This window comes from Chrysemys picta, chromosome 19 (assembly GCF_011386835.1).
Source record: "Chrysemys picta bellii isolate R12L10 chromosome 19, ASM1138683v2, whole genome shotgun sequence".
Lineage (NCBI taxonomy): Eukaryota > Metazoa > Chordata > Testudines > Emydidae > Chrysemys > Chrysemys picta.
Window position 1 is genome coordinate 23,908,704 of NC_088809.1, and position 18,060 is coordinate 23,926,763.

At 50.5% G+C, this 18,060-nt stretch overlaps 1 protein-coding gene across 3 annotated transcripts in view; it reads right to left on the minus strand.

The window, feature by feature from the left end:
- Positions 1–18,060, minus strand: part of RNF43 (ring finger protein 43) — a 122,019-nt gene that overhangs the window by 33,128 nt on the left and 70,831 nt on the right. For all 3 annotated transcript variants that reach the window (XR_010593862.1, XM_065573283.1, XM_065573284.1), the window contains exons 3-5: positions 4,308–4,382; positions 2,284–2,415; positions 1,707–1,808 (exon numbers count right to left, since the gene is read on the minus strand). Coding sequence is in view for 2 of the 3 variants with exons in the window: in XM_065573283.1 (XP_065429355.1) it covers positions 1,707–1,808; positions 2,284–2,415; positions 4,308–4,382 (309 nt within the window). In the remaining variant the exon portion in view is untranslated. The remainder of the gene's footprint in view (positions 1–1,706; positions 1,809–2,283; positions 2,416–4,307; positions 4,383–18,060) is intronic.

The window sequence follows — 18,060 nt, forward strand, 5'->3', positions numbered from 1 at the left end:
GCCGGTGCTCGGAGCGGGGGCAGCACACGGAGTCCCATGGCCCCCCTGCCTAGGAGCCAAACCTGCTGCTGGCTGCTTCCAGGATGCAGCACGGTGTCAGAACAGGCAGGGACTAGCCTACCTTAGCTGGGCAGCACCATGGACGGGACTTTTAACAGCCTGGTCGGCGGTGCTGACCAGAGCCGCCCTGACCCAATGCCTGACATTCCGTGACCCGGTTCTGGGTCGCGACACGCAGTTTGAAAATCACTGTCATAGGGTAGGGGTACAGAAGGGCTATAAGTGCAAAGAATTAATGGCACTAGAATTACTAATGCCAGTTGCTGGAAGAAAAGAGACTAGAACTCATAGGATCTTGGCTGCCTGCATTTCCCCTGTGCAAGCAGAAGGAGGAGAATCTGGTTTGCCCAAGCCCCATCTGAAGCACTAGCTACGGCCCTGGCACATGTTAGAGGAGGCTGAGTGGGGCGGGCGCAGGCTCAGTGCAGGTAGAACATTCCCAAGCTGGTTGCAAAAGTTTTGACATTGGGAAAAGCTCCTAGTTCTTTTATGGAAAACGGCTGTACCGTTTCCGTTCCAACTTTCAAAAATGTCCAACCTGAGGCAGAGCCCAGACATGAGGAATTTCTGCCTGAGGCGAGTGTTGGGCTACCTCAGCTCTAGGTGTCGCTGCTGCTCCACCGGCAATAATCGTATAATACCCCAAATCTCAACTCCTCTGGGACGTCCCTTTCTGGGTACTGAGCTTTCCGTTCTGCTTATCTTTGCTGCTCTGTGTCATTTCACTAGAAGACGTGCAAGCTTATCTTTCTATTGAGTCAGAAAAAACTGGTTCTGTCAGAAATGGGGAAGTGCTGAATCTCAGGGCAAGGGTGGGCGGTGTTCTTTGTTCTTTCCATTTCTAGTGGATTACACTAAAATGTAGCTATTTTTATCTGAGTTGTGGTTGTGGCCAAGGAAGTGACTCAAGACTTTGGGTGCCCAAGCTCAGATGCCTTAAACAGGCCTGGGTCTCAAAGGTAGCTGCTTAGCTCACCCTGAAATCCAGGCCCATTTCAGGTGTCTCTAGTCACATGTCACTTCTGGATCTCTAGGCCAACAAGGTATTCAGGAGCTGGATTGTCAGGAGTGACTTTGTTATCCTGTAGAAAAAGGAGGGTTTCCAAATTTGGAAATATTTCTGTACTTGGAAGGTCTTTTATGTAATGTATTGGTTTTCATCCCAAACACTAAAGTATTTCAGCCTCTCTAATGTTAGAACAGGCCAGTGACTTCCCCAGGCACCGAGGACAGGGTTAGTTAGTGAGCGGGGGAATTCAGGGCACTTTGCCAACATTTGTGTAAATGGCGCTTGCTCGGGAGAGCTGGTTGGGAAGGTGCTGCAATTCACAGGTACAGCAATGTCTGGGGTGAGTGCAAACCACATCTGACACGACTGGTTCCCAAAACCCAGGGCTGGAGTGTGGCTGCACTGAATCACTACAGGAACCCAGACTGCTCACATCATTTGAGCTGCAGGCTTGTCCCTGCAACGGGACGCTCGCCTTGTGTAGACAGGTCTCCTCTTTCTCAAACACATACACACTTCCTCTCACTCTTGTCTCTGCCCCATCACGCCCTTCCCTAGACTGTGTAGAAGGAGCCCCCATTGCTCCCCTCTTGCTGGTAGAACAGTCTGGTTTTGAGCTGTCTCCACACGGTCTTACCTGAGTCCTGTTCCAGTGACACTTGGTGCGAACGACAAAAATCAGAACGATCACAATGACAGTGCTCAGCACTGTGAGAAGAATCCACACATCATAGTCTGGCTGTTGGAGAGAGACAGAAGATCCGTTACCCTGGTAGGAATGAGAGCAGGCCAGGCTCCTGATCCCTTCAGACATAGGAGGGGTGCCCGGCCAGACCCACCCTCCCAGCTCTTCACAGGGAAAAGAAAACCGGTCTGAGGTCCTCGCTGCACATCTCAGCCCCTCTTGGTGTCTCAGCTCGCTATGCTTTGCTCTGCAGAGCAAAGGGCCTGAGCCTGGTACCAGATAAAGAGACAAGACATTTCCTTAGATGACTTGGGAGGTTTCAGAGAGAAATTGCCAATGAGCCGAAGGGGCTTTACAACCTTCACTAGCCGTGGGCAGCCTGAGCCACAGAGGAGGAAGAGGGGCTCCATCTGGCTCTTGCAGAGGGCCAGGGTGTCACCTCCCATGGAAGGGAGGCACAGCGTTGCTCCAGTGCTGGAAAGATTGACCTGGAGTGGAAAGGAGAAGGCGGGTATGACATGTTCCTCACCCATGCTGGCTGCTCTTTAACCTCAATCTTCACATGTGCTTCTCGATTCTTGTTCACAACGCCCATCAGAAGCTCAGCATCATGGCCCCGGATCAACACCACAGGCTGACTCAGGCCCCTGGGTTTCCTCAGCTGCAAAGAAACAAACTTGTTCATGAGCTGGCCCAGAGCCCAGCCTGAGACATGGGTGTGATGGAGATTTATCAACACCCACCATCAAATAAGGTGTGGGGGAATGAGGACTGCTGCCCAGGACAAGAGCTACCATCGCTGCCCAGAACCCATGACATGGTATATTTATTATTGCCCTTCTGCTCCTCTGTCTGCACCAGATGGAAGCGCCTCATCCCCCCCCCCCACACCCTGGCTCCTGCCCACCTCTCTGCTCTTGCCTCTACTGCTCCCCTCCCTGCCCCTTTCCTGTCCTTGTCCCTGCCTCCTCTACAGGCACTGCTGGTCTCTTGCTTTCCTCTTTCAACCTCTTCCCCAAAACCGATAGGCTTCACCTCAGAGAGGGGATGATGCTTCATAACTCTTGCAAAAAAAGAATGAACACCCTGGCGTGTCTCACTGCCTTTACCCCGCCTCCTGTCTCCCGCACCGTACGTTGTCTGTCTCACTTGTAAGCTGTTTGGTGCAGGGCCTTTGCCTTTATACTGTACCTGCTAGTAAAGTGCCTAGCCCAATGCTGGACCTCAGGAATGAGTGAATAAATCCACTATGAAAAGTAATGGGGCCAGTACCCGTGATCGGGGCCACATTCCTTCTTGTGTACAGTGAGATGGGCACAGTCTCTCTAGCCCAAATCTGAGCTTTCTTCGCTAATTCACCTACACTAGATCCTGGTTAGTCATTATTTGACATAACTAATGCTGCCTGCCTCACGCCCAGATCAGCAAAAGCAAGGCCTGCTTCCTCCCATGGACCTAGTGGAGGCTGCTCTTAGCCTGCACGTGTTACGCCCTGACACAGTGTCCGTGGGGAAGGGTCTAGGGTTCTTCTCACTAAAGCAAAGTGTTCTTTGTCGCCAACAGCCACGTTAGTTTAGACTCACTTCCCGTGACTCTAGCACCACAGCAAGTGGGGCCTATTCGTACCTATAGCCTGCAGTTCTCGTTCCGCTTAGCCTGGTGCCATTTTGACTGTACGCCAAACACTAGCAACCATCATTGACCACCCACTTACACAACAATAACAGCTACTCCACACAGGTCTGAGACTTGCTCCATGCCATTATTCTGTCACATGGGGTGGGAGGAAGCAGCTCCCTTTGTGTGAGACCAACACAGTTGATCAGTGACAGAGAAAAGAGCCGGCGAACCCTGAGCTCTTTGCACACAGCTGGAGTTCAGAAGTCTACTTGGATTAATTCTGAAGAGCAGCAATCTCTCCTGAGACTGGATTGTCCCACACCCTCCCACTCCCACGTCCTTCACCACCAGCTCTCTCCAGGTGTCTCCCTACCAACCATGCTCTTTCTCTAAACACCTGATGTACCTCCTTGTGCACTGGCGCTCTCTAGGGACCAGATGTCTCCTTAGGGAACAGATGCTCCTCAGTGACCCTGGGTAAAGTCAGTGTTGTAGATGTTTTACCAGTTGTGAGAGTCTATATGGCTCCCTCATGGGTAACGGTTTGGCTGCTAGCATGAGGACTCTGGAGGGACTGCACTTGGCAAACTCGATGCCGGAACAGTTTGGCTGCACAGAGCAGGGATTGTGTGCAGAAATGCCTGATTGGACATCTAGTTGTGCGATGGAGCTACCCCATTAGGGAAAGGCTTTGTGCAAACTGGGCTCTCCGTGTTCGGGATGAGCTGGGGAAAGGTCTCTGTTCTATGGTAGGTGTACTGAATGGAGGAGCCAACCTGCACCATCACCCCTTGCCTCAACCCCAGCTCTGTCCCTCCATTTCTGCAGGTCATGGCTGGTATGGAGAAGGGGGAGCCTGGACTGGAGCTGTGTGTATTTCAGGACAGGATGGTATCACTGAAGTTTTCCTGAAGGTTTCAATAGCGTTTGTACCTGGTCAGCAGCGCTTTCATCATCTGTGATGTCGAAGAGGATGGCACGAGCCCCCCGCTCCCCTGCTAGCTTCGCCTGTCCAAAAAAACAGACCAAGAACATGAGTGGATACTTTATGTGTTTTGCAAGGCTCGCTAGCCTACCAGCAAATGCACAAGACCCAGAGGTTAGAAGCTGAAGTCAGCTAGAAACGAGACATAATATTTTAACAATGAAGCAGTGACCCGTTGAAGTAGCTTCCCAGGCGTGGAAGATTTTCCATCACTTGGAGCCTGGAGGTTGAGATTGGCTGTCTCTAAAAAATCCACTCCAGCTGGCCCACAAGTGAGGGCCCAATGCAGGGCTTGCTGGGTGACGGTCTCTGGCCTGTGCCATGCAGGAGGGCTGAATGGACAATCAGTGGCCTTCACATCTATGATTGTTACCGCAGGAGACTTTGTACAGTGTGTGACTACAGCTCTCAGAGCGTTGGTCTACACTGCAGCTTTGCGTGTGCTTCCCAGCCCAGGTAGATGAACACACGCTAGCTCTGCTTGAGGTAGTGCGCTACAAACAGCATTGTAGCTGGGCTTGCATGGATGGCAGCTTGGGCTAGCTGTCCAGGGGTCCAGGCGGGTTGGTCCCCCAGCAGCTAGCCTGAGCTGTCGCCTATGCTACCCTCGGCTACACTGATATTTCTAGCATGCTAGTTCCAGCAGAGCTAGCATGTGTCTGTCTACCTGCACTGGGAAGCGCACGCCCAGCTGCAGTGTAGACATACCCAGGATTACATACACCCGTTAGTTCCTAGGTCTCCTTCGTGCCCATTCCCACGTTTGCATCAACACACAAATGTACCATTACTCTACAGTACACAGTGTCCAATGCACACACAATTATACACACAGATACACTCACTTAGGCATCATCACAGCGCATGTGCAAACACATGTGAAACACACATGTACATATACCCAGACATTGTCATGCTTACGTATCCATGCACACATTCATGCTTTAATACTTATAACCGTGCTCACATGACACCCACTCACTTACACACACACACACACACAGCCATGCCTGTGTCTGTACACATGCGCATGTACACACACACACTTACACATATACACACACGTCTGCAGGCATGCCCACACACATGCCTGTGTCTGTACACATGCACACACACATATACATGTATATACCTACACTTACACACATCTGCATGCACAGACACACATTTCCTTGCGCGCGTGCATACACACACACACACACACCTCATCATTTCTTCTGATGCTTTCAGTCCAGCACATCCCCACTCCCCTCAGTGCTGAGCTGGGTTTGCATCCTGCAGGCTTACAAGGTGCAAATATGGTGCTAGGATGTGAATCCACTTGCTTTCCCCTCTTCCATATAGAAAGCCTCATTTATCCCACAAAACGAAGGGGGAACTGGAGCAGGGTTATTGCACATGAAAAGATCAATGGGGCGTTTCAGCTTCCAAAGAGCCAAAAGAAGGGAGGCAGGATGGTGCAGTGGTTAGGGCCCAGGACCTGGGTTCAAGTTCTGACTCTGCCATAGAGTCCGTGTGTGACCTTGAGCAAGTCACCTAGCTGCTCTGTGCCTTAGTGCTTAGCTGTGCAGCAGGGTAACAGCCTTGCCCTGCTCCCAGGGGCTGTCTGGATACACTCATTAAAGCCGGTGAAGCTCTCATGTACTATGGTGATGGGGGCCATACCCTAGACAGGAGAAAGAAGAAAAGAGATTGTCAGACACCTTCACCTCCTGCCTGTCCGCCCTGCCCGCTGTGCCTGAGAGGGGAACAGGTGAGATGGAGGAATAGGGAACTGACCTACCACCTGAGAGAGCAGGACAGAAAGCACCAGCAAGGGCTCCATCTACGAGAGCGCGGGGAGAGTGTGGTAAGGAGCACGAGGAAGAAGAGCAGCAAGACACCATCAGGGAGCAATGTCCATATGGCAGAGCGAAGGCTGCTTTGGACTAGCCAGTGGGATCTGTTACAGAGGCACATTTCATTGAGCGCTCTTCAGGGTCCCCTCCCTGCATTTCCAGGCAGCTAAGAGGTGTTTTTAATGGCTGCGCTCTCTGGTACAGTTGACTGGGAATGTTACGTAACAACTGTAACTCAACGTTGTCAGTCATTTTGGCTGTTTGTAGCTGGGTATAACGTCTCACTCAGCCTACATGGAGAGCTCCTTCCAATTCACACTCTCCAGTAAGTCTCAAAGAGGCTGAAGGGCCAAGCTAGAGAGCGGGGAGATGGCGAAAGGCGCTGAGGTTTCAGTGGCTCCCTCTTATGTATCCAGGCACTGCCAAATAGAAACCGCTGGAATGGAAGGAGGGGACCCCTGCCTTGGGAGTCCAGTATGTGCCTCACCCGAGTGTCATCTCCTGGGACACAGCTGGAGAAACAGAGGGGCTGCCGCTGGTGTGCGTTTATGGGATATGACGTGCAAGGGATAATGGGAAGGGTTAAGCTGTGTAAATCATTGCTGGATTGAGGGGGGCGGGAGCAAAGTGCAGAAGTTGCTGGTTGTGGAGGATCATAGTGTGGGAGGCTGTTGGTTTGGGGGGATTCCAGTACAGAGGTTTCTCATTGGGGGGATGGCAGTTAGGCGGTTGCTGTTTTGGGGGGATCACAGGGCAGGAGGATGCTGGTACCGGACGAGATCGCAGTGCAGAGTTTGCTGGTTGGGAGGGATCACGATGCAAAGGTTGCTGTTTTGTGTGTGTGTGGGGGGGAATTGCAGTAAGAGGTTTCCAGGGGCGGGGGTTGGGGCAGGGTAGGGGGAGGATTGCAATGCAGAGGTTGCTGGTTCAGAAAGGGATCGTAGCGCAGTGGTTGCTGGTTCAGAGGGGGATTGTAGTGCAGAGGTTGGTGGCTCGGAGAAGGATTGCAGTGCAGTGGTTGCTGGTTTGAGAGGGATCGCAGTGATGTGGCTGCTGGTTTTGGGGGTATTGCAGTGTAGATGTTGCTGGTTCAGAGGGGGGTCATAGTGCAGCAGTTACTGGTTTGGAGAGGTCACAGTGCAGAGATTACTGGTTCAGGGGGGATCACAGTGCAGAGGTTGCTGGTTTGGAAGGGGATTGTAGTGCAGAGATTTACTGGATCAGGGGGATTGCAGTGCAGAGGTTGCTGGTTTGGGGGGATTGCAGTGCAGAGGTTGCTGGTTTGAGAGGGATTGTAGTACAGTGGTCGCTAGTTTGAGAGGGATCACAGTGCAGTGGTTGCTGGTTCAGAGGGGTATTGCAGTGCAGTGGTTGCTGGTTTGGGGGGATCGCAGTGCAGTGGTTGCTGGTTTGGGGGGATCGCAGTGCAGAGATTACTAGTTTGGGGGGGATCGCAGTGCAGAGGTTGCTGGTTCGGACGAGTGTCGCAGCGCAGAGGTTGCTGATTTGGGGGGATCGCAGTGCAGTGGTTGCTGGTTTGGAGCGGGATTGCAGTGCAGTGGTTGCTGGTTTGGAGGAGGATTGCAGTGCAGAGGTTGCTGGTTCAGAGGGGGGTCGTAGTGCAGCAGTTACTGGTTTGGAGGGATCGCAGTGAAGAGGTTGCTGGTTTGGGTGGGGATTGCAGTGCAGTGGTTGCTGGTTCAGAGGAGTGTCACAGTGCAGTGGTTGCTGATTTCGGGGCAGGGGAGATCGCAGAAGGGACTAGATATCACCTCTGGTTTCTCACTGAGCTCCTTCCCCAACACTTGGCTCCAGAGTCCTCCTCAGCAGCAGGCAGGAGGCATCTGTCTCAGTGCACACAGGCCTAAGGCGATGTGGTAACTGGTCATTCCCTGCCCCTCAGAACTGCTCTCCCCTACATTCAGGAGAAGCACCACTGACACTGGCCTGTGAAGGGCATTGTGGCCTTGACTCTGCCCAATGCAGCGTTACAGAGTCCCCCATAATTTACCCTCGCAGTGTGGGACATGATTGCCCACCCACACCAGTTGTCACGGAGGCACCGGACCGATGCTCTGAATGAAGCCAGTCAGGATTGTGGTTTAACATGCCTCCTCTCTCTAAGCTGTCGCCAGGACAAGAAGCCTATATGGCCTGGGTCTTCCTGCATCTGACCTTGGCGCATTCAGCCGCCCCATTCTCACCATGCGCTTCCCGCAGCGAGTCGGCCTGGATGGGACTCTAGGGAAGCCAAAGGGGCCTGCACCCCAACTTCTCAGTCAGACATGACTCTCAGCCAGCGTGTAAAACAGAAGGTTTGTTAGTTGACAGGAAGACAGCATAGAACAGAGTTTGTTAGCATAGAAAGCAGGAGCATTCAGTAAAGTCCATCTTTGGGGGAGGGGAGCCCAGAGCCAGTGCTCTGGGCTTCCCCCTGGGCCCGAAGCCAGCTCAGACTGACTGACTTCCAGCTTCCCAGCCCCCAACACACCCGTTGCCTCTCCACCAGTCTTTTGTCTCACTTCCTGGGAAAAGTGTTACCTGGTCGCAACCCCCCTCCTGGTTCTCAGGGCATCAGCCATCGCAGCTGGGGCCGCCTCACCTGCCCCTGAGGGTCTCAGCAAAAGTCACACACCCTTATTCCCACCAGCTAAGCACTGGTGTAATACACAGGGAAACTGAGGTACACACAGTATCCATGCAAAACAGTAAGACTCACATAGGCTCACATACAACATAAGGAGGAGAACCCCACTTTGTCACATCTCTCCCCCCTTTGAGACCGAACTGAGTGAGGTTACTTTAGCCAGTGACCTGGCAGCTGAAAAAATACTATCCTGCTAATGACCCCGTTATGCCTACTGGTAGTCCAATCTCACTCTCTCCCCCATCTTGTTCCACCACCTTGTGCTGTCGTCAGCCACTGCTCATTCACCTTTCTCCCACCCAGACAGCTGAGTGTCTCTGGCTCCTGCATTACCCTGCACTAGGCTTCTCCAGGCTGTCTTTCAAAGCACAGAATGAGATCTCCAGCCTCCTGGGAACTGAAACCTGGCTGAGTGCAATGTGGGCCTCTGGCTCTGAGCACTGGAGCAAACCAAGTGGGATCCCTGGCAAAACTTGTTGTTGGAGTCTCTGATATATGCCATCATGTGCCAGCAATGCCCCTCTGCCATGTACATTGGCCAAACGGGACAGTCTCTACGCAAAAGAATTAATGGACACAAATCTGACATCAAGAATTATAACATTCAAAAACCAGTAGGAGAACACTTCATTCTCCCTGGACACTCAATAACAGACTTAAAAGTGGCAATTCTTCAACAACAAAAACTTCAAAAACAGACTCCAACAAGAAACTGCAGAACTGGAATTAATTTGCAAACTGGACACCATCAAATTAGGCCTGAATAAAGACTGGGAGTGGATGGATCACTACAAAAACTAATTTTCCCCTGCTGATACTCACACCTTCTTGTCAGCTGTTTGAAATGAGCCACCTTGATTACACTGATCTCATTAGCACTACAAAAGTGATTTCCCCCCTTTGATATTCACCCCTTCTTGTCAACTGTTGAGAATAGCCCACTTCCACCTTAATTGAAATTGCCTCATTAGCACTGACCCCCCCCCCCCCGCTGCCCCCCCCACTTGGTAAGGCAACTCCCATCTTTTCATGTGCTGTGTATTTATACCTGCCTCTGTATTTTCCACTCCATGCATCTGATGAAGTGGGTTTTAGCCCACGAAAGCTTAGGCCCAAATAAATTTGTTAGTCTCTAAGGTGCCACAAGGACTCCTCGTTATATGAGAGTCAGTTTGTTTCAATGAGTCTTCCTGTGCAAATGTAAAACAACGAGGAATCCAAGATGTGTCCGCACATGGGGCAGACACGGCCATGTGTTTTTGTCACAGCCTGCTTTTATTAATGGAGATATCCTATCCCCTAGAACTGGAAGGGATCTTAAAAGGTCATCAAGTCCAGGCCCCTGCCTTCACTAGCAGAACCAAGTACTGATTTTTGCCCCAGATCCCTATGTGGCCTCCACAAGGATTGAACTCACAACGCTGGGTTTAGCAGGCCAATGCTCAAACCACTGAGCTATTCCTCCTTTCTTCACAGATGCTTCTCTTTGGCTCTTTCTGTTCTGCTGTTCTCGATGGCTTTAACCACAGACCAAGAGGTCTGCCACCATTCTGATCTGTCAGCAGCAGCAGCTTCCCATGTATTCGGGTCAACTTAACCGGAGTGTCCGTATATCATTTTTGTTGGCCTCCCAGCATATGTGCTCCTGTTCACAACTGTCCATAAGACCTGGCTTTGGGGAGTTGTGTATCATCCATACATATGAGGTGACCAACCCAGCAAAGTTGTGTCTGAACGCTAGTCACACAGCACTGGTCCAGGACTTTAATGCATAATATCCTGTCCAACCACTTCATGTTACAGATGAGATGCAAAGAGTGCATATGAAAACACTCTAGTTGCTTCTGCTTTAGAGAGTCCATGTTTCACAGCCATAGAGAAGACTGATTAACACAACTGCACAATAGACACTAATCTTGATGTGATGTCGAATGCCTCTCACATGCCACAGGTGGAGACTAAGTCGACCATAGGCAGAACTGGCTTTAGAAATGCACTGCGTCATTTCATCATTGGTCACAGCAGTGTCAGATAAAGTGCTGCCCAGATAGCAAAAGTTTTCTACAGCATTAAGCAGTGTGTGATCCATTGTGATTTCAGGAGCAGAATACATTTTTGCTAGAGCAGGCTGGTAAAGCTTCTGTTTTCTTGAGACTAATAGAGTCCAAATTGTTTTGCCAATCTAGATTCCTGGTAAATACCCCAGCAACGCTGGGGGTATTAGTCAGGGGCTAAAGGACGACCTCTGCTCCAGCCCTTACAAACAGGGCATGCACACATGGGGGGATGCAACACACACAACTTGGAGGGGGCAGGGAGAATTCAGACATGTGTGAAGGTGGGGGAAGGGCTCTCACACACACACATTAACCCTGTTGGGTGGGTCCTAGCACTGAGTTCAGTAGGGTTCCATTGGCATGACAATGTGTCACCAAAGAGTAACAGAGACAGACCTCGCTAGGCTCTGCCTCAGTGGGTAGGATCTGCCTAGACCACGGCACTTGAGATGTGGGTCCCTGCCTCCATTGCCAGGAGCATGCATTGCTGACCAAATGGGAGGTTGCCCCATAATGTGATGTCATCTCTAGGGTTAGCCTAGACCATCTAGCATATTTTCAAACAAGACTGTCCTTATCTGCGCTAAGGGCAAAATCATCTCTCACAACGTGCTGGCTCCAATGTGACTGTCTACACGGTTCTGACACTGCTTTGTGTCTCCCAGTTTCCATATCTAGTTTGTGGTCACTTGGTGAGCGTTGGCTTTAACTTCGCATACGTCACTCTGGTGAGGGCTCTATTATTGCAATAGTTCTGATCTGTACCAGATCAGCTTGCGGGGGGTTGGGATGTGGAATTCCTCAGGTATTGTAGATTTATAGGTTTTGCTCTGAGGTCTTGAACATTTCTGGGCTTTCGGTGGGTGGTTTGTCCACTGGCCAGGAGGGTGGAGTTGTCAAACCGGAAGGTGATGCTACAGGAGGGACACGGCTCTCATTGGGATGCAAGTTTTGGCTCTCTGGTGCTTTGTGGGTTGGTGAGTGCTTGCTACACAGACTGCACAGCGGGGCTTAAAGTGTGTGTGGGGGGGAAGGAGACAATGGGGTTGCAGATCTGGCAAAAATATCATTTAAAACTCAAGTCAGGTCAGTAAGGGGCATGCTCTCGGCACTGCCTTACAAAGCTGCTGCTCCCAGATTATGCTAGACCTGCCTCTTTCCCCAAAACACTTCAAGCGCTGCTGCACAAGCCTCTCTGCTCACTGCACGCCGGCTGCACTTCCCCCCAGGACTGACAGAGACAGCTACGGGTGTGAAGCCCTCCAGGGTCAGGCATTAGAGGCCACTGTCCCAGGGACTGTGACACCGCTTGGAGCTGTTCCCTGCCAGCCTCGGAGCTGTCTTTGGCAGAGAAGTAGTTAATGGCTGCCTCTTGTGGAAGGAAGGAAGGAAGGAAGGTGAACAAAGTGCAGAGCAGGGATGATCTTACTCACGCGGGGTGCTTTGATCTGAGCGTCCTTGGGAGAGCATGTGCAAGCATGTATCTGCCAGAATTGCTACAACAGGCTTCACAATTACAGTGTGTGCCTCTAGCTGAGGGGCCAGAGGTCAGAGCCAGAGCTTCCCAGCTGTAAGATCAAAGGCAGCACTCTTGCCCTGTGGCTGCCCTGAAGTCAGAGGCATTCCCCAACCCAAAAGAGGATGTTACACAGAGAGTGTGCACGTTCAGCTCCCTCTTCCTCCTGCCCAGGCACACACATCCCTCCCTTCTCTCCTGCTTGGGCTGCCGGGGCTCTGGAGAGCAAGGAGCAAGGTTGGGAACGAAGGTGGCAAATCAGAGGCCAGGGGATTAGGGTTGAAGGCTAAGGATCAGAGAAGGGATTGGGAGCTCTAGGGTTTGGTAGAACCAGATTGGGAAACTGGGCGGTGGAATAAGAGGCTCAGAGCAGGCTCTGGATCAGGGAGCGGAGTCATCAAAGGATCCTCAAAGTTTGCCAGTACCTGAGGACAAACAGGACTTTCAGGTAGTGAATTTCACCCAGTGGGAACCAGTCAGCATGCACTGGATAGCAATCACTTCTACAAGGATTTTTCCTGTTAAAGACAGAGAAGATGGAAGAAGCAAGTAACCGTCTGGGCAAACGATTCTTGACAAATAGCTTCTCTGGCAAAGGTGATTGTTGGGCATTTGGTTGCTATTCAAAATCATTTGACAAATCTTTGCTGCAAACACTTAGGCCAATGGGCGTCTCACAAATCACTGGCTGCAACTTACTGGTAGAGTGCTGGCAGTTTGTTATCCAGGCCATGTGATTGGTCCCTTCAGCCCCATTCTATTGTTGGTTTCCGGGACTGAATGGCCTGATTTCCAGTCACTCTGGATGCAAATCCATACTGGCAGGAGTAGGCCTGAAATTCTGGCTTGCTGTCGCCATCCTGGGAACAAAATCTCACTCGCCGTCACAGAAAAGAAACACACAAGAACGGCTGCAAACCCAAGTGCAGCAAAGGGGCAGGTGAATAATTCCTCACAGTATCTGCCCAACTCTTCAATTAACTCTCCCTGTGCATCTTAATCACCTTGGCTATTGATTTTCAGGTTTGGATGCCTCAGTACTGGAAGGAGTTCAGAGAAGAGGACCAGGAATGATCAGGTGGCTGGAAGGAGTGACTCACAGGGCAAGACTGAAAGGGCTGATTGTGTATTGCTTGGCTGAGTGACAGCGAGGGTGGAGATCATGATAACATTTTACAAAGGGCTATTCTTATCATCATTTATATAGTGCTGCATTATATCTGCAATGGTCCACCACAGGAAACAAAAGCGAGAGCCCCTTCCTCAGACAGCATGAGCTGATACAGTACAAAATACCCCAGCACAGAATGGTGTGCGGCTTGCACCGACACGATGCTTCCCGCTTCCCAGAACAAGGAGTCCCGTGGAGCGAGAGGATGTGTGTTGAATACAGAGCAGGAGGCTGTTCCACCAGCGGCATGTAAGGAGTCGGGATGAAGGGGAAGAGAGCGATCAAGAATGGAGCTTGGGAGGACTGTAGAGCAGGGAGATGTTTGGACAGTGGGCAGAGCCTGCCGACTGATGGCTGAGTAGCTTGGCCCTGATGGGGAAGCCAGCGAAGGGCCTGAGGGAGCTGGGGAGGCACAGTCTGAGTGGTGCACAGAGACGTGACCTCTGCCAGCAGAGGGGAAATAAAACCTGATTTACTGAACACTGCTGTGGACGCATCTGCCCATACGACAGGGCTGAGCTACACTCGTTGTTGGGCTTCTTTGATTCAGGGCCTCACTTTGTCACTGCCAAATGCCAGGAGTGAGGTTTCATAGACCAGCGCAGGGAGAGTGACAGTCATGTTAACTGGTCAAGCAGGATCTCAGGCAAAGTCCAGCCCTCGTCAAATTCAGTCCTGAAAGCAAAATGTAGCCCCCAAATGGGGCAGTGCCTCACGAGAAGAGTCATTCCCTGTGGCCTCCGACAGAGCCCAGCACTGCTGACTTCCCCTGGCGGCAGGAAAGAAGGGGGGGATATGACCCCTCCAGTCACCCTGGCAGCCCCCCCCCAACCAGTGGGAGGAGGGGAGATCACAGCAATCCCCAGCAGCCAATGAGAGGGCAGAAGCCAGGCAGGCAGACAGGTGCAGAGCTCGGGAAAGCCAAAGGAGGAGCGAATGGCTCGGCCTTACAGGGGGTCTCCCGGCCGCGGCCAGCCCAGCGCTCCAGGCCCCGCACCTGGCCTGTCTGTAACGCCGGCCTGCAGACCGGCCTCAGGCGGGGACAATCTGCTCCTCCTGCCACAGCCTACCAGCCACAGGACACAGCCCAGCTCTCCGGCCACCGCCTGCAGCCGCAGCCCTGCAGCAGCCCACAGCGGCTCGGGATTTGGATCCAGAGACCAGCCCTGCCTGCAACTGAGCCCGCGGGTTCCAGGCTTTACAGACTGTCAGCACCGTTCAGGGAGGGAGCGGGCGGCTTGTCCCTCTCCAGCGATCCCCGGGGAGGGCCTTCTGGCCTGCACCGCTCTCCTGACCGCTCAGCCAGAAAAGGAACCTGCGTGAGTCCCCTGGAGTACAGTTAGAGCAGTCGTTAGGGCTTAATCTTGCAGCAGGAAAGTACATGGCATCTGCAACAGGACAAGACCTGCACTGCCAGGTCCCTGGATGATAAAGTGTGTTTCTAACGGCATCTCCTCACAGGCCTGCAGCGTGTCCCCATGTGCACCCCCAGGTACCTGGGGGTCAGACAGAACAGAGGGGGAGACACTGGTGGGTCGGAACACTGGGGAGTGCGTGGTCACATGACCTAGTGCCCTTGCCAGCATCGCTTTCAGTAATTAACAAGCATTGAGACATCTTAATCATTTAAATCTTTTACTAGTGTATATTTCTCTGTAATCAGACCCTTATATATAGTTCCTAGTTATTGTCTTTAGTCTGTTTGCTGTGTGAGTTTGAATTATTTGTGAGTGAAATGTGGTAGTCACGGCCTCACTGTGCTTAGCCCCTTGTCTCACTGTAGGCACAGCTAAGCAGCTTTATTCTTAGCACACCAGGAGGAGTCGGGCACCTCCCAGCAGCACCATGAGATGAGCCCAGGCGACAGAAAAGACTGGAGGTCCCCTCTCCTGTTTTCACATCAGACAGGTACTAAGCCAGCGCCGAAAGGGGACTTACAAAAACGTTTGCAATACATGGGAGTGACTCTACACTGGGCTCTGCACTTACCCCGAGACCTAGTAATGGTAAAGAAAGTAGAGTTGCATTTGCTTCAGGAATGTTATCACCATGACACAGAAAGAAAGGACCAGTAACAGGACAGGAAGAATTAGTGTGTTACTGGGCAGTGCTACATTGCTGAACTTCCCCACCTGATCGCTGTGCACAACTAGTGTTCCCGTCCAAAGGTTCAGCAAAAGCCATCACTATGGGCACAGCCCTTACCTAGGGGAACTGATTTCAACTTCCAAAGAAAGTATCACCTGATGTGAGAGACTGTACTGCGGCTTTCATTCTCTGTGCCTTACAAACATTGCGGAGTTCATCCTCCCGCTGCTGTGACCCCCCTTACACAGATGGGAACTACGGCACAGAATGTTCAGAACTGCTCAGCGCCCACAACAGGGGCAGATTTTCACAGAGGCTCAGCACGTCGGTCTCGTACAACGGGAGCTGCTGGGTGTTGTGCACTTTTTAAAATCCCTTTATTTAGGTGCCGAAATGGGAGCTGGGCACTTGACATTCCAGGTCCGGCTGTGGGTGCTGACCACTTCAGTCTGGCTCTAAATACATTTCAAATGCAGCCGCATGCAACTTCCCCAAAGTCCCACAGAAAGGCTATGCCAGAGCCAGCAACGCTGATCTGTTGCTAAGGCTGTCAAGCGATTAAAAAAATTAATCGCAATTAATCACACTGTTACACAATAATAGAATACCATTTATTTAAATACGTTTGGATGTTTTCTACATTTTCAAATATATTGATTTCAGTTACAACACAGAATACAAAGTGTACAATACTCACTTTATATTTATTTTTATTACAACTATTTGCACTGTAAAAAAACAAAAGAAATAGTATTTTTCAATTCACCTAAGTACAGTCGTGCAATCTCTTTATCATGAAAGTTGAACTTACAAATGTAGAATTATGTACCAAAAAAAACTGCACTCAAAAATAAAACAATGTAAAAATGTAGAGCGTACAAGTCCACTCAGTTCTACTTCTTGTTCAGCCAGTTGCCCAGATAAACAAGTTTGTTTACATTTACAGGAGACAAAGCTGCCCACTTCTTGTTTACAATGTCACCTAAAAGTGAGAACTGGCGTTCTCATAGCACTGTTGTAGCCGGCATTGCAAGATATTTACATACCAGATGCGCTAAAGATTCATGTCCTTTCATGCTTCAACCACCATTCTAGGGGACAGGTGTCCATGCTGATGACAGGTTCGGCTCGATAACAAGCCAGAGCAGTGCGGACTGACACATGTTCATTTTCATCATCTGAGTCAGATGCCACCAGCAGAAGGTTGATTTTCTTTTTTGGTGATTCGAGTTCTGTAGTTTCTGCATTGGAGTGTTGCTCTTTTAAGACTTCTGAAAGCATGCTCCACACCTCGTCCCTCTCAGATTTTGGAAGGCACTTCAGATTCTTAAACCTTGGGTCGAGTGCTGTAGCAATCTTATCTCACATTGGTACCTTTTTTGCATTTTGTCAAATCTGCAGTGAAAGTGTTCTTAAAATGAATAACACGTGCTGGGTCATCATCCGAGTCTGCTATAACATGAAATTTATGGCAGAATGCAGGTACATACAATTCTCCCCCAAAAGGTTCAGTCACAAATTTAATTAACAATTCTTTTTTTAACAAGCGTCACCAGTATGGAAGCATGTCCTCTGGAATGGTGTCCAAAGCATGAAGGGGCATACAGATGCTTAGCATATCTGGCACGTAAATACCTTGCAATGCTGGCTACAAAAGTGCCTTGCGAATACTTATTCTCACTTTCTGGTGACATTGTAAGTAAGAAGAGGGCAGCAGCATCTACTGTAAATGTAAACAAACTTGTTTGTCTGAGCAATTGGCTGAACAAGAAGTAGGACTGAGTGGACTTGTAGGCTCTGAAGTTTTAAATTGTTTTGTTTTTGAGTGCAGTTATGTACAAAAAAAAATCTACATTTGTAGGTTGCGCTTTCAGGATAAAGAGATTGCACTACAGTACTTGTATGAGGTGAATTAAAAAATACTATTTCTTTTGTTTATCATTTTTACAGTGCAAATATGTATAATAAAAAATAAGATACACTTTGATTTCAGTTACACCACAGAATACAATATATATGAAAATGTAGACAAACATCCAGCCCAGGGCCACACGCCCTGAGAGGGCCTGAAGCCCGGAGTCCCAGTTTTTCTAGGCGGGGAGGTAACGCTTTTTTTTTTTATGTCCAAAGTGGGTCGGCAGCACAAAAAGGTTGAGAAACCCTGAGTTAAAGTGAAAGTCACCAGCTAGTGCAGAGGAAAGACGAGCCCAGTGCTCTAGAGCAGCAGTTCTCAAACTTTTGCAACCCGAGGACCCCCATTTTGATTTAAAAAAAATTGGGGACCCCCCAAAAACCCCCACTCAGCCCCTGCCCCACCCCTTCTCTGAAGCCCCGCCCCTTCTCACTCTATCCCCCTTCCTCCATCGCTCGTTCTCCCCCACCCT